This window comes from Scaptodrosophila lebanonensis, unplaced genomic scaffold (genome assembly GCF_003285725.1).
Source record: "Scaptodrosophila lebanonensis strain 11010-0011.00,11010-0021.00 unplaced genomic scaffold, SlebRS2 tig00001415-arrow-pilon, whole genome shotgun sequence".
NCBI lineage: Eukaryota > Metazoa > Arthropoda > Insecta > Diptera > Drosophilidae > Scaptodrosophila > Scaptodrosophila lebanonensis.
The window spans coordinates 6,926,035-6,941,053 of NW_022060742.1; the positions used below are offsets into that span (position 1 = coordinate 6,926,035).

At 39.6% G+C, this 15,019-nt stretch overlaps 2 protein-coding genes across 3 annotated transcripts; both read right to left on the reverse strand.

Moving 5' to 3' along the window:
• Window positions 1–4,386: 4,386 nt before the first annotated feature.
• On the reverse strand, window positions 4,387–6,465 carry LOC115632733 (pancreatic lipase-related protein 2). The gene is made up of 4 exons (XM_030529979.1): window positions 6,225–6,465; window positions 5,695–6,159; window positions 5,402–5,627; window positions 4,387–4,462 (listed from the first exon to the last, which is right to left on the reverse strand). Exons 1-4 carry the CDS (start codon window positions 6,463–6,465, stop codon window positions 4,387–4,389), a joined length of 1,008 nt encoding a protein of 335 aa, XP_030385839.1.
• A 557-nt stretch (window positions 6,466–7,022) lies between these two features.
• Window positions 7,023–14,224, reverse strand: LOC115632607 (angiopoietin-4). 2 transcript variants are annotated; one of them, XM_030529835.1, is made up of 5 exons: window positions 13,911–14,224; window positions 13,616–13,746; window positions 9,510–9,643; window positions 9,082–9,325; window positions 7,023–8,077 (listed from the first exon to the last, which is right to left on the reverse strand). In XM_030529835.1, the coding sequence occupies exons 1-5, from the start codon at window positions 14,079–14,081 to the stop codon at window positions 7,312–7,314; spliced, it is 1,446 nt and encodes a 481-aa protein (XP_030385695.1). In that variant the 5' UTR covers window positions 14,082–14,224; the 3' UTR covers window positions 7,023–7,311. The 2 variants fall into 2 exon arrangements, with proteins under 2 accessions (XP_030385695.1, XP_030385694.1); XM_030529834.1 differs by having other exon boundaries at window positions 9,432–9,643.
• Window positions 14,225–15,019: the final 795 nt, after the last annotated feature.

Consider the following 15,019-nt stretch of genomic DNA (forward strand, 5'->3'; position numbering starts at 1 on the left):
TCGGCAGAAAGACTGAAATAGTAGTAGCTAACAATTACAAATACATCGGCTTTTTCTCCAAGATAATGTTGGTAAAAATATGATGTTAAAAGCCCAAACTAATGAAAAATCATTACTACATTACTCATTTAATTAAAATTTATAAATGATCGCGTTGTAATTTAATCATAGAACCTTAACAGCATTAGGCAATGCATAATCATCCTTTTAGGAGGAGAAGGAGCCAATATCTTGTTGATCTGCAATAAAATAAGGAATAAAGACTAACTGAACGGACATTTGTATACTCTGTGCGGGAAGGCTGATCACCATACTGAGAAGAATCGTTGAAGTCGGTCCCAGAGCATCAATAAATATTCAACAGAATCGATATCGTAAAAAAACGTAATACAGATACAATTAAATAGTGTCCCACATTATATTTTTAATCGAAATCGGAGTCTAAGTTTAAGTCAAAGTCTAATTTTTGGATCACTATATGTTATAAGTAGATGCCGTTTGAACAATCTATTTAATTTATTTATATTAGTGGCCATTAAAAAGGTTTCGTTCTCGTCTATCTCTGTTTTATTTAAGCATTATTTCCTAAATAATTGATTTTTAATACTAAAAGTATAAAAAAAGCGCCCCATTGTTGTAACCCTTTGAATTATTCAGTAAGCCCAAATAGGCTTTGGTGCATAAAAAGAGAGAAGTAGAGTTATTCTGACAAAATCGAATTAGAGCAGAACATATTGACTGGCTGGATGCCTAACTGACTGACTAACTGAGTGACTGACTGACTGAGCAAATGATGAATGCCTGTCTGTCTGGCAAAAAGTCAACAACACTCTTTGTTTTACTTTCCCAGCAAACAGAAATTAAAGCCAAGAGCCAAGAGCCAAAAGACAACAACACCAACAGGAAAATGCGACGCATGACACAAATTCACAAAGGTAGGGAAAAAAGAAGCGAAGAGAGAACGACGGCGACAAAAATTTACATGGAAATGAAAATGGCTGGGGAAATGGGAAAAATGAGAACACTGCGGGGTCGCAGCAAAAAACAAAAACAAAAACAAGAACAAAAAAGCCCAATGACGACGCACGGCGCTGTGCAAACAGCAATAACAACAACAATAATAACAACAACAAGGAAAACTACAGTGGCCGGCCGAGCGAAGCGCATCAATAAAGCGACTAACTTGCTTGGTTTAGTGAGAGGCGAGAGGGGCGTGGCCGGGGGCAGGAGGCAGAAGGCAGAAGGCACGCAATGTGCCGTGCGCTACTTTTACGCATTTTTGTTTGCACTGTAAACTATGCAGCGACTGAGGAACTGAATGAATGAGAGAATGAGTTGCCGACGACGATGATGATGAGTTGAAGGGAGCTTGGAAAAACAAAAGAAAAGCAACGCAAAGTGCGGGAGTTTCCTGTGATATGCTGTGCTGTGCTGTGCTGGGCTCTACTCGTTCTAGTGCTCGTACTGGTACTTTGCATCGCATAATGGGCTTCCTCATTATGCGTCGAACTAATGAAGCCTGAAATCGATTTGTGGAGCGAGTTTATGCGCATTATGGCCAATGGGCCTTTTCAAATGAAATAAAACCGAACGAAGCCAAATCGAATCGAATGAAAACAAAAAAGAACTTTTGTCAAGTGATGCGATGAATTAGAACGAAACAAAGTGCGGAACGGACCTAAAACCGATCGTGTGAGCTGCTGCTGACCAGTATATACAGCTTTGCATATAACTTTGTTAGTAGAGCAGCAATAAATAGAGGCCACAAGTAAAGAGCTCCCCAAAATTCATACAAAACATAAAAATTCACAGAGTCGCTCATTTCTTACAATTGAAATAGGAAAGTATGTCCGTTGATTAAACAAATGTGTATCGATATTAAAGCTATGAAAATCACCTCATATTATATTTAAATACTCTTATATATTGATTGATTATCTTGGGGTATTAAAAAAGACAGCATAATGGATTTGAGTAACAGATGACTCATACAAGTTTAGAAAATTTTGCATGCATATGCAAGAATTATCAAATCTATACAAATTGGTTTAGTGAACGTGCGTGATTTGGCAGCTTTTTCTCACGCGCGCACCTCTGTTAACAGCGGAAATTAAAATAAAAAGTAAAAGCAAACTGATGAAAATTTGTTAAAATATTATCTGCTTTTTGTAGTAGTAATGGGTTTAATGCTGCAGGTGTAAAGAGCAAGTTTTTTGCGCATTTTAGAATTTTTTCTATAAAGCATGAGGTACATTGCAATCCCGAATTCTAGAAAGAAATTTCTTAAAAACCAGTAATAATTTTAGTGCAGTTTCCCAAGAAGGAAGTTAATATAATTATTTCTCTCCAAATTTTCGGTAAAAAGTCTTACTACAGAGGAACCACAATATAAAAGAAATCCACTGATTCAATGGTGATAAATCTTAGGCTTTTTTCGAAACATGAAACCTTTAACTTTGTTGGATCATCTCTCTGAAATCTGACATTATTTGTTCTAACTTTATAAACTTAAATGTAAAACTCTAGCCTAAAATAATGCAAAATTTGTAGGACAGCGGCAAAGTTATGGCAATTTAAGGTTCAATCAATCGCTTAACAAATCAGCAATAAGCTAGGGATGTAAAAAAAACATCGATGTATGTTTTTACCATGTTTTTACCACGACGATGCATCGATGCATTCCGATGGTTTTTTGCTAACGATGCATCGTCGATCCATCGATGTTTGTCCAAACATCGAACATTATTCATGTTTGTTGGGTGGACCCATTTCTTTGTGTAGTTTAACGAAAAAGGTATATTTATATTAAAAATTATTTGATGTTTTCATTAAAATGTGTATTTTGTAATATGTATTTAAGATTGTTAAGCATTTGATCTTCATTATTTCGTATATCATATATAATCAGTTTTTCATAGATTTTTTATAAAGAAACATGTATTGTACATCACCATCGATGTTTTCAACAGCCTAAGCTACTTAGGTAAGACTCTGATGATGCATTAAGGCTATACTTGAAATCCCTTTGCTTCATACGAGTATTCACTGACAGTACGTCTCTTGTTATGATTAAATAATTCCGAAACATAGAAGTATTAGCTTTGTTTAATCTGTGAAGCCTTTCAAGATCGGTTATGATAATTCTCTTCCATCTACTGTTTAGAATGGTTTAATATTTAAAAATAAACAACAGGGCCTTAACCATAGAAAGAATAAATGGTCGAAATAGTGTAATTTAGTGACAAAGTGTTATTTATTACCACTTTGTTGATTTGCAATTAGAAACGATAATTCAAAAGTTGAACTCTTTCGTCGTCTGAAGAACGGACTGAAAGGGCCTAAGCCGCCCACACACTCGGGCACGCACGGAGATGAGCTCACACATTTATTTTGTGCATTCCAATCCGATCTCCACACACCTGATTACCCACCAGCTGTTGCCACTGCTCCGATGGCTGCTGAAAATCCTAAAATTTACAGCTTTTGCCTCCTTTTAGCGGGCCTCGGCCTGCGCTCTGCGCCTGCCCTCACCATGCATTCCCTCTTTTTATTGTAAATTTACGATCGTTGCGCTTATTTGTTTTCTTTCGTTTTTATTGTGTCGTTGCTGCAATTGTTGTTGTTGTTGTTGTGATTGTTGTTGTTGTTGTTGTTGTTGTAGCTGCGGCCACAGACACCTCAGGTGGCTCTCCTACCACACGCATTCTTCTTAACTCGTAGCCCGAGGCACCAGCGAAGGTGTCAAGTGTTTGTGTTATCTTGTGCTTATTTCTGCGGTTGGCTTCTTAGCCTGTTTTTAGGCCAAGATGCAGGCCAGTTTGTTTTCCAACTCCACTGGCTGTGTGTGTGTGTGTGCGTGTTTCTCAAATTGCGTCAAAAATTATCGCCATTAAATGTAGATGAGCGTTTAGTTGTTAAGTTATTGGCCCATAAATTACAGCGCCCGATCGTTGTGGCGCTGCTGTAGGATGCGTATAAAAACGGGTTGGGAAGCGTGCGAAAGAGAGAGGGAGGGAGGGGGGATAGAGGGAGAAGCGTTTTCATTCATAAACAGCTTTGATTTACGGCCGCCGTTGTAGCGGCGAATCTTTGGTGGGCTAAAGAAAGTCAAAGCACGCGTACCTGGCTGGCCATAAGGAAGTTGTGATCACAACTAATTTATTTCGCGTTTTTATGCGAAGCCACCAAATCATTTTGAAATTTATTCACAAAAAAAGAGTACTTCGAAAATTGTTTAATTGCTTATTTATTTATTTGAATTCCCAAGTAATTACAATTGAACTTAAGCGTACGGAAGCTACCACAGTAATAAGAAGCAGAAACTTACCACGTGGTAGCAAAGTCTTACTCCTAAAAGTAGGCAAGAATAATTATATGGGGCAGCTTCTAGTTGAATTTGGCTTGTACACCCTGTCCAAACGGCGGCACAGCGTTAGTTTTCAAATAATAAAACGAGGTGGCGCTAGAAGGTCGTAAATGAAAGGTGTATTCTAGTGATTATTTATACATCTTTTGGTGTATGTATTGGCTAAATTTAAAGAGGAGCCATCTACCAATAACAAGCTTTGACTAAGCCATAATGTTTCCTGCAATCCTGATTGCAACCGTAAGTTTTATAGGTATTTGTTGCCAAGATTTCTGTTGCATATAAATTTGTTGCGTAAGCACAAGCTTTTAATTATTGTCTCTAGGTGGTGTGTGTTTCCATTAATTAAGTTTTTAGCCAATAGATGCATTTGTAGTATAAATGTTGCTATGGTCAGTTAGGCAAATAATTTGCAGAGAAATTGGTCAATTACACAATTATGTCTCAAACTAAGTTAGTAATAGATTTGAAATTGTTCAGACAAACTATATCGAGTCGCAATATCTATTTGCAGACCTTGACGCCTGTTTAAACGATAATTGCAAAAGCCTAAACGTTACGTTTTAGAATGGATTCCTTAACACAAATCCAATATAGTATTCTTCCATGATTATAGATCACAAAAACTATATACCCAAGGACGTACGCAGGGGGAAAAAGATTTCACACTCTGAAATCGACCACACATTCATAAATATGGCGCACTTTTTCGTCTTAATATGTATTTGAATTGGATTTGTTGAAGTTTTCCTATTGATAAATTATTATTCTGTGCATAAATTATTATTTTAACGCCTCGTGTATTATTTGATCAAAATTTAAAATTGTTGGCCTTTGGCTTTTGGGAAAAGCTGCGTGCGCCCTTGATTATATCCTACTTTGTCCATATTATTGATTTTTTCATAAGGTTTTTCTTCTTTCTCGATACAAAACCCATTCCTAATCAAAACGTGTCTGTGGCACTGATATGACATATTTCTATATTCTGCCATAGTCGATATAAATGTCCATTCTATTTTCCATTAATACACTTACCTTCTCGTCACGTGCTCTCCCATATAAACGGCCTGCGTCTCATCCGTGGCGGCATCAGCAGCCTCAATGGCCGAGCTGTTCGAATTAAGCTCGGACGTCTTTTTCAAACAGCCCTTGATATTGCGACCTTTGATGTCCTTCAAGGTGCAAGGCATTGCTGGAAAGTTCTTGGGCATTCCAATAGATTCCGCATAGAAGAGCACAGCTCGATTATGACTGCAACTATCTGGGATTGGAAGACACATAACTTGATTAGGCTCCTTCCAAAATCCAATTTCAGGGCCTGAACTCACAGGCCTCGAGGATGAGCTTACTGGCTGCCAAAAGGTCCACATCTTCGCAGCCAGGCTGAGGAGTGCGTCCGAAGTTCGGATAGAAATCCGCCGTGCCGCGTGGCGTCAGATCGCCAAAGAAAGGATAGTCCGTGTGTACGACATCCACAAATCGTGCGGCATTTGCCCGCAGACTGTCCTCGGAGCGGGGCGAGAAGAGCGGCAGCGCGGGATCGAGGCCCGTCACGCGTCCCAAGCTGCCATTGAAGTGGTGACCAATGCGGCCGGCAATGTGCGCGCCCAGACTATGGCCAATCACATGCACCGCCTCATTGGAGATGTTGTGACGTTCCAGGAAGAGCTGCAGCTGCTTGGCCAGATGCAGGGCCACCTTGCCCACAGCTCGACGCGATTTGGCATAATCCAAGCTGGAAGCGGGCGACCAGTCGGCTATCAGTATGTTAGCAAAGCCCTGGGCCTTATAGGCTGTACAAAGCAAACCATCGATTCGTTAGTGCAGCAGAAGCTCTGTAGACCCCACTTGGGCTTACCGTTGGCCAGAGGCATGATGGAACCATGGGTTCTGGAGCCCAGAAAGCCATGCACAATCAACTTAAGGGACTCCACAGTCTCCAGCTGATCGACGCTCTCCAGAGGTAGTTCTCTGGGACTGCCCAGCCGAGCCGGTCTTTGGTAATAGATCTTACTCTGCCCCACGAGTGAGTCCAAGGACAGGGCCTGCACGCCCCACACCTGCCAGAATAGTGCCATCAAGCAGTAGCTCGTCTTCATTGTCTAGCGGATTTTCACGTTCTGAGCTCGACCGAGTAGTTTTCCAGCGCTTTTAAATCGCTCTGGCAGGCCCATTAGATGCGTCGCATGTTGCGATTTGTGCGTTTCCGTAATGCGATACGATTACCTCAAATACGCGGAATTGACGCACAGAGCGCTAAATGAAAATGCTAAAGCGTTGGAGAACTGTAATGACATCAATTCCCCGACTGTACTCAACATTAGAAGAGCATCCAGTGATTCCTCCAATTCTAAAATGTTGTAACATCTGATTTTCTTCACCATTCATTGCCATTGGATTCATCTTAGCTTTCTTGTAAATATTCGATTAGATTTGATTTAAACTTGAAACAAACATATTTAGTTCTTTCTTGTGAGAAAGCTTCAATCATTAGCCACATGTCTTGACTATATATTTAGCAATACTTTGATAGTGGCGTTCCCTTTATCTGATTGCTGATGAAACCTATAATTTAAAAAAAAAGTAAATTGAATTCAACGCTCAATATCTTTTTTTAGACATTACATTTTTATTATCTCGTAGTACACACATAAAATATTTAAAAGCGACTCTGATACAAATAGACAGCTAAGCTCTCGATACTCGTAACAAATTAATCTCAGATTATAACTAGGCATCGCACATATCTTAACATTAATCTCAAGCTGTGGACAAGTTCACAATGGGTTAATAAGTTACAAGAGGTGATGGACACATACGCACGAGTATATCGTGGTATTATACACTAACATCGGCTCGATGCATGGCAGTATATACATTTATTAAGAGGCCGAACTACTGGTATAGTTGAAGGAAGGCCCGACTCGACTCGACTCGACACACACTCAGCGTCTGGCGTCGTCTCGCACGAGTGGGCGAATCAGCATCTTGACACCATGCAGTGAGTAATCCTTGCCCTGGAACGTGTCCCAGAAAATGCCCGGCTCGCCAGCGTGGGCGTAGTTTATTTCCGTGAACTGGCCGTGCAGATTGCTGGTGGCACAATTGCTGTACCACCAACCGCCCTTGTGCTTCAGAGCGCAGTTGCATTGCACGCAGTTATCGTTATCGTTATCGAAGGTGGAGAACTTGGCGCCCGCATGATAGCTGAGCGAGTCCCCAGCCGATGCCTCGCTGTTCTGGAAGCTGCCCAGCAGTCGCAGCGGGTAGTGTTCCTTCTCGCCGCCAATGGCGAAGGTACTGTAGCGAGCCTCCCTCAAGTTGCCCTCGAAGTCGACGAGGAGGATGCGCAGCTCATGCAACGTGGACGCCGTCAGGGCGTGCAGCTTCTCCAGCCCGATGAAGAACTCGTCGGCCAGATTGCCAAAGCCCTCTCGATACTCCAGCCAGCCACGCTCGAAGTTCACTTTGCCATTGGAGCGTCGCATGATGATCGTCCAGCCATCTTCCTCGCAGGGCACGTAGAACGGTTCCGCCTCCGGGGTCAGCTGCAGTTTGATGATCCCCAGAGTAGCGGCATAGCTCTGCAGGCAGCTGGTGGCCAGCGGCTGTGCAGGATAATAAGGACCTGGCGCCTGTGATGGAGCGACCGAATAGCCATGAGCCCATGGTCCTTGCTGGCCCTTGCGATGCAGACGACGTTGAATGATGCTGAGCGTTGGAAGAAACCAGTTTAGAAAATTTCAAATGCTCGTAAGAAATACTAATATTTTTGCAAAACCAAGAATAAGTGGTGGTAGTTCTTGTATTACTAGGTGGGATTATGGGTATCAAAATACAAAATAATAAACAGTGCCTTCTGCTCGTATGTAGATTTTAAATAAATAAATAAATAAACAGTACCTAGCTTTGTTCTTAGGGGAGTCGGATTGACATGTTTTTGATTCAAGCTGGGGTTATTTTTATTTCATTTCAAAGAAGTTCTGCTTCTTTTTTGACTATTATTGACTATTTTCAGTGAAAATACTGAATACTTCCATACTATTTGCATATTATATTTTATTTGAATGCTATTTTCCAAACCTGTGTGGTACTATACATATTATTAGTGCGAATATTAGTGAATATATCCATGATTCCAGTATTAACAAGGATTATAGACTCGGAATGAAATCATAAGAGCGATTTATAGAAGTAGATGCAAACCCATAAAACAGACTGAGTTTTTAATCTCCTTTCTGTTGCTGATATTATCAATAATAATATGAATTTTCAATATCTGTCTATGGCATAACTGTTCAGATTTCTCAAGTACAGAATTCTTGAATTGAACTACAATTGTTCGTTATATTTTTCTCAGAGTGAATAGCTCCCAAAATTTTGATGCGATGATAAATGCAAGAATTGATTAATTCATGAATAATTTAATCGCAAGGACGAAACGAACATCATAAGACAATCGAAGCGGATTATATTTCACAAGTCTAAATGGTGTTTTAAAATACCAAAATATAAACGAAATGATTTCTACAAAATGTCTGTATCAGGTCTGAGCGAAATCTTGTAATTGGCCCTGTTTTTCAGAATGGCTGAGGCCATTTATACTTGCACTATTATTATGCTTAGAAAAACTAGCTATTTAAACCTAATTGAAATATAGAAATGCGACTGTTGAATCTTTTATACATGCATGTATGTATCTGAGAAACACTCACTTGGTGTTCTGAGCGATGCGGCTCACATTTTGCTGCAGCTCCTGCACATTAATGGCAGTTGAGGCCAGCAGAGTGGCCAAAGCATCCAAGCGTTGTGGCACATCCAGTTGCAAGTCCTGTGTGTTTGCTCTGCTCGTGGAGGCGGCAGGCGCTAGCTCGGGATCCCTCTGGAAAATGCCAGCTGGATAGCCGGTGGCATCTGTGGGTACTGCTTCGGGTACTGCGCGAGTGTTCCGCGACAGATCTGCGGAATTTAAAAGATTAATGGGAGCTCGACCACGCTAGATACCGAGGAGCAAGAGAAGCAAGCAGCACAACATCAAAAACAACATCAACTCCTTCAGGATTACCCCTCAATCGCTTCTGATTTCTAAGCTTTTGCGAGTGCTCTCTCACCAAGCGAGGACCCCTTAACTCATCGCTTTCACCTTTCAACTCGTCCAGGGTGTTGCGCGACAAACGCTGTATATGCTCGAAGCTGTCCAGACGCTTCTGGAAGTCCAGTTGCTGCACCTTTATGGACTCCATGCGTGCGGTATTGCTCTCGACCAGCTCATTGATTCTGCGAATTTGGTGGGAAAAAGGGCATCAGTCAGTATTTGCATGCTACTCGTAAATATCGATTCAAGTACGCGTCGCTAGCTGTTGATATCAAAATGAGGTCATCCCCCAGCCCAGTCAAAAAAAAAAAAAAAAAAACAAAAAAAAACCCCATCTATTAACTATGTATTAAGATTAGAATTTCTAAAGCATCGTCGGAGCCAAGGGCAGTACAAGTACTAGTCATATATTTTACAAAATTGAAATGAATCACGGTTTCCGATTAAGTTTCATAAATAAATGATAAGTGGGCTGAATTCATATTCATTTTATTATGAAATATGAAAAGAATCCACACTTGTGGATCATCTTTACCAAATTGTATGTAAACATTTTTTAAACGTGTTTCGACCTTGGCAATTGATTATTTGCACCAATATTATTATTAACAATCATATGCTAAATCCCTACACGCCCATATTTAATTTTCCATGGTAATTTTTCGAGCTATCTATCATCTGCAATTTTATGCCGGAATCTGGATGCAATCACAAATCTTGAAATATTTCATACAACCCCCTACAAGTTCGACAGTTAGATTCATTGCGATTATATATATGTACTTCCCATATAGATCTCTTTATCCCTCTTAAGACGATTTTGAAGTTATTGTAATAAATGAATAACTATATAGTAGTTTCCATCGCAGCTAATTCTTAATAATTATTGTCAGTCAATAGATTTCAATTATGTGCTGAAGAATTCACGATCAGATTAAAATAATATATGTTCTTTGATCGCGCATCAGAGATGAAATAGCTTTGTAGAAGGCGCTCATTTATAAATCAATATTTAATTGATATAGCATGTCGTGCGATGTTGCCATTAGAGTCTTTCTATCTATTGTTGCTAATCACTAAAGTATGGCCTATTTAGAGCCTCCTTTTATAACATGCATACAAGTAAGTATAAAATACTTATTTTTGTATTGATAGTATTCGAATATAATTGTGTAAGTGTTGCCCATCACACATATACTCGTATACTGATAATTAATTGCTGATATGACGTGTATGGTTTTTATTGTTAAACAAATAAGAGGCAGACCAGCGCATGAATGAATTTTCGAGCCTTAACGAATGTTTCTTGGGAACTCATTTGCCTGAGCTGAAGAGCTTAAGAAAATACAATGAGCTCTGGAGACGGCGAGCTAAAACCTAAATGTTTATTATTCTCCTATTGAAGTCGCTGTAAATATACATACAAGTATATTTTAATAATTATTATTTTGGGAGTGCAAAAGTGGTCTTCAAAGCAGTAGTTTTGGAAGCATTGATGTATGAAAGTATCACCACCGCCACCTAGCGCGTGATAGCGGAACTCTGCGTAGTAGGTTTAAAGGCCTCTCCTGAACTTCCCAAGCCCCCAACCGCTGCCCCATCTGAAATATTTAAACCGCCATTGCGATTTCAGTTGAACGTGATGCGTAAGTTAAAAGATCTGTCCGATTTTAATATATTTGTATATATTTATCATATTTAGTAGAGTAATCCAAGAAGCAAGTGTAGCACAAGTTGCTGGCTAAGCCATTTACATTTAGTTGGTTGCAAATAAGACTGACGCCTAATAAATAATAAAATTTACAGAGCACCTCCGTTCCGCCAACATTTCAGCAGGAAGTCGCCGTTTACCGACTGGGTTTTTTTTTTCGCTGAACAGACAAGCAAAGTGTTGTGTTGGCCTTGAACTCTGGAGAGAGCAGAAGGACAGCAGCTTTACAGCTTTGCGAAAAACCGATTTTAGTTCCGCTTTTTTGTTCTTTGTTAAATGAAATCTCTTTAGAGTAATACAAATTTGAATTTGCTCTTCTGATGTATTCTTTTTTTTTTTGCCCCACCTTAGTTGAAATTATTTGTTTATGCACTTTGCGAAAGCACTGTAGAAATGTGTATTTCTAAGAACTTTTTAAAATGTATATTTTAAGCATACTGCGAGTATAAATGCCGAATTTTCAGCCCCGCCGGCAATTACGGTAGCGCTTTCATCGAAGCAACGTGTGGGTGAGTCTGCAAATTTATTCTTATTTATTGTTGTTTATATTCTTTAGTGTTGTTAATGCCCAGCATACTCTACGCTCGAAAATAAAATACCTGTACTTTTTAATACACATTCGACTTATTCGCCTACTAATGTTACTTGCTGTTAAATTATTTCAAAGTTTGTGGTGTGCTTAAATCTTTTAATTACGTCCAGAGTTTAAGACTCTATGATTACAATATTTATAATGGAATACCTTTGGTTTGTAGCGAACTCAAGCTGAGCAATGTTTATGCTTTTTTTTTGTTTTAGAAAGGATTTATCCTCAATATTATTTCTTGGCGAACATGAAACTGCCCTGCATTACAAATATTATACCTAAAGCATTATTTGTTGACTATAATATTGAAATCGATTTAAATGGGACAAATTAACATTTCATTTATTCAGAAATCAGTGACTATTTCTTACGAATCGCGAGCGTCGATTAAATTGAACACAAGAAATGAGTACTTCTAGTAGACAAATAATTTGTGCACCACTTATGGCAAAACATGTTTAATTAGCTTGTGAGTGGTTTCTACACATCGCACAATATATGCTCAGAATATACTTGTACAGGGTGGTCTACATAGTGGTTTATTTATTGAAAAACTCAAAAAAGAACAAAGATCAACTTTTTCGGTATATTGTTGGTTTATTCGAAAGAGCTGGCTTTGCCATCATTTATGGAACACGATTGCATTCATGTGGCTGCCTTCTCAAGCTTCGCAGGAGCTCATCCTGTTAACCCATATTGCCAAAAATATCGATATTCGCCTTAAGGGCCTGAATCGTTAATGGATTATCCGATTTACATCCACTACAAGTATATACACCACCCTATAAAGTCGCCGTTACTCACAACCAGAACTAATCTAATCAGTTGAAGTATGGGCGTATAGTTCGGAGAGAAGAAGGGCTCGGAATTTGCAAGCAAAATCAATTGCTTGAAAAGGGAAAGTACTTGTATTTGCATTTAAAATTGGCCAAGCCATAGCTTTCCAGATTGGCGGATCTTACGTAATGGGGCGGGGTGTGAAAACTTAACGCTCTACAAAAGAGGCGTGAGTAACGAGCAGCTAATATCAGAAGCCAACTAACAAGTCTAATTCATGTGGAATAAAAATCAAATTTGATTTTTCAAAGAAATCAGATGATAATCTGTGGCAAGGTTAATACAAGTATAGCAAGCGAGCTGTCGAGCAAGATAGACGGGCTTTTTTTATTCATTCTATAAACATGCGATTTTGAAGAGTGCTCGAAATTGCTGATCCCTGGAGCGCCGCAAGCTCATTAAATTTGGCATTTCGGTTGCTGTTTTCTATCAAAGAAACGCAGAAAAAAGCAACAACATTCCTTCAGTAAACACAAACAAACATTCAAAAGATTTGTGCTGCCTGCAAACAAATTCGTAGGCGAAAATTTCCCATGAATCAAGGCAAGAAATTTGCAAGAAAAAGACGTATGGCCAAATCTATAGTATATGCCTATGTGTATCTGAAGAAATGTACCTATATAATTAAATTGGCAATGGAAATAGTTTGGATTGCTTTGTCACTGACTTATTATTATCACGGCCAATTGGCAATATTGTACATTAAGGCTGTTCTGCTTCACGCTCTTCTGCGCGTCTATTCTATTTTATTTGAGTTGGTCGGAAACCTAAGCAGAAAGCTACCAGAAACTCGTCAGTCAGTATACTATATTTGTCAAACCCTGCTGAAAACAAAGCGCGTTTAATTTGTTTTGTTTTACCGGTTTTTTGTTTGTTGTTGTCACAGTCCGAAAACGAAAATGTCTTGGGGGATGTGTAAAAACCTGTTCGAGTGTGACTTCACGCAGAAGCTCATCAAAAAATAAATACTCGTACAATCGAATACTACAAGTATAAATGCTCATTAAATAAGCGTCTTACTTCTTATCGATCGACTCCAGGCGATTACGTTGGTCTTCATCCAAGGTCGCCAGCACGCCAACACGGTCGTGCAAATTGCTCAGCAAATCCTTGTACTCGCAGTGCGAGGACGCTGGACCGGTCTGTGGACGCTAGAATCAAAGGGAAGTCCACAAATAAATGGGAATTATTAAGCAGGAAAAAGATGAAAGCAACGCAGGTGTGGTTTTGGCGAGGACAGGCGCATTGAACTTTTCGATTGAAAACAAGTCTTTTAAGAAGACATTTGCATTTGAGCTGAGAATGTGACACATACGCGATAATTTGACGCACGTGCATTCCCAAGGCTTCTTCTCGCCGTGGGCGGGGGAGGCGGCACTGTTGGTAGCTCCCCGATCTCGGCCCTCGATTGGGCGCCACATAAGACAACAATGATTGCCACAATTATGGCAACGACCAAGTGGCTGCCTAAGTGTGGCGACCCCATTATTGCAAGCTTTGTTTGCTTTTCGATCCGCTGATGTCGACACTCAAATGAATCAAATAATTTGAAACGACACTGCACGCGCCCGCTATTATTCAATATCAATCAAAAAATTGTTTAAACATTCGATCACACTGCGAACAATTGCACAGGCGGCCGAGTAGCGCGAGATTCTCGAGAAGACTGAAGACTGGCAGCCGCAGCGAGCTCTCTAGAGGCTGCGGCGTCGTCCGGAGACAACTGAGCGCCACGTCAAGAGTCATCGCTCTGAGCAGCATTTTATTTTTGGTATAAATATACTTGTGTGTGTGTATTTCTTTAGCTCTACAGTCAAGTCGTGTTTCTGCTTATCTCTTTGTGTTGTTGCTGGCTTAAAACAAAATCCCCGCTTTGTCTAAATCTAAAACGGGGTTCATGAACTGCCTTCACGCAGGCATGTGCAAAAACATGAATTAGTTGCGAAAGGGAACATCTTTTGACCTATTTGTGTGGGCATTTCTGTTGCTTCAGTTCGAACTGAAGCCTCATGGAAATGATATGACACACATGGTAATACATTAGCTCGGCTCATTTGGAATTCATAGACGGTAACCTGCCTCAATGTTTCATGCAAAAGCCTGCCATGCTACACTTGAAAAAAAGAAGTAAGATACTTTTAAAGCTCATTAGTAATTACTTCTTTACTTTACTACTTGATTAAATAAGCTATTTTTTGCTTTCTTCTGCCATCATTCTGTCGGTCTGTTTGAGCATCTGAACGACAGTTTTCATTGTATTTTGGAAGCTGGCTCCAACGTATTTTAAATTTTAATTCTTCTATTATCTAGGCATATTAAGTTTATGTTACGACGACTAATTCTCAGGAAAATATTCAAGAAACGGCGATTTTCTAGCTAAGAATCAGTGGAATTGTAAGTAAATCAATTACATTTTGTTTTTCT

Bases quoted from the DNA above. Each gene is read 5' to 3' on its own strand.
- LOC115632607 (XM_030529834.1), bottom strand. From the start codon at position 14,081: ATGGGGTCGCCACACTTAGGCAGCCACTTGGTCGTTGCCATAATTGTG. The intron at 9,644-13,615 runs GTAAGACGCTTA...CCAAATTCGCAG, and splicing joins CTGGAGTCGATCGATAAGAA to AATCAATGAGCTGGTCGAGA. The intron at 8,078-9,081 runs GTGAGTGTTTCT...TCCAACGCTCAG, and splicing joins CGCATCGCTCAGAACACCAA to CATCATTCAACGTCGTCTGC.
- LOC115632733 (XM_030529979.1), bottom strand. From the start codon at position 6,465: ATGAAGACGAGCTACTGCTTGATGGCACTATTCTGGCAGGTGTGGGGC. The intron at 5,628-5,694 runs GTGAGTTCAGGC...TTCCAATCCCAG, and splicing joins TAAGCTCATCCTCGAGGCCT to ATAGTTGCAGTCATAATCGA. The intron at 4,463-5,401 runs GTAAGTGTATTA...ACGACCTTCTAG, and splicing joins GGAGAGCACGTGACGAGAAG to CGCCACCTCGTTTTATTATT.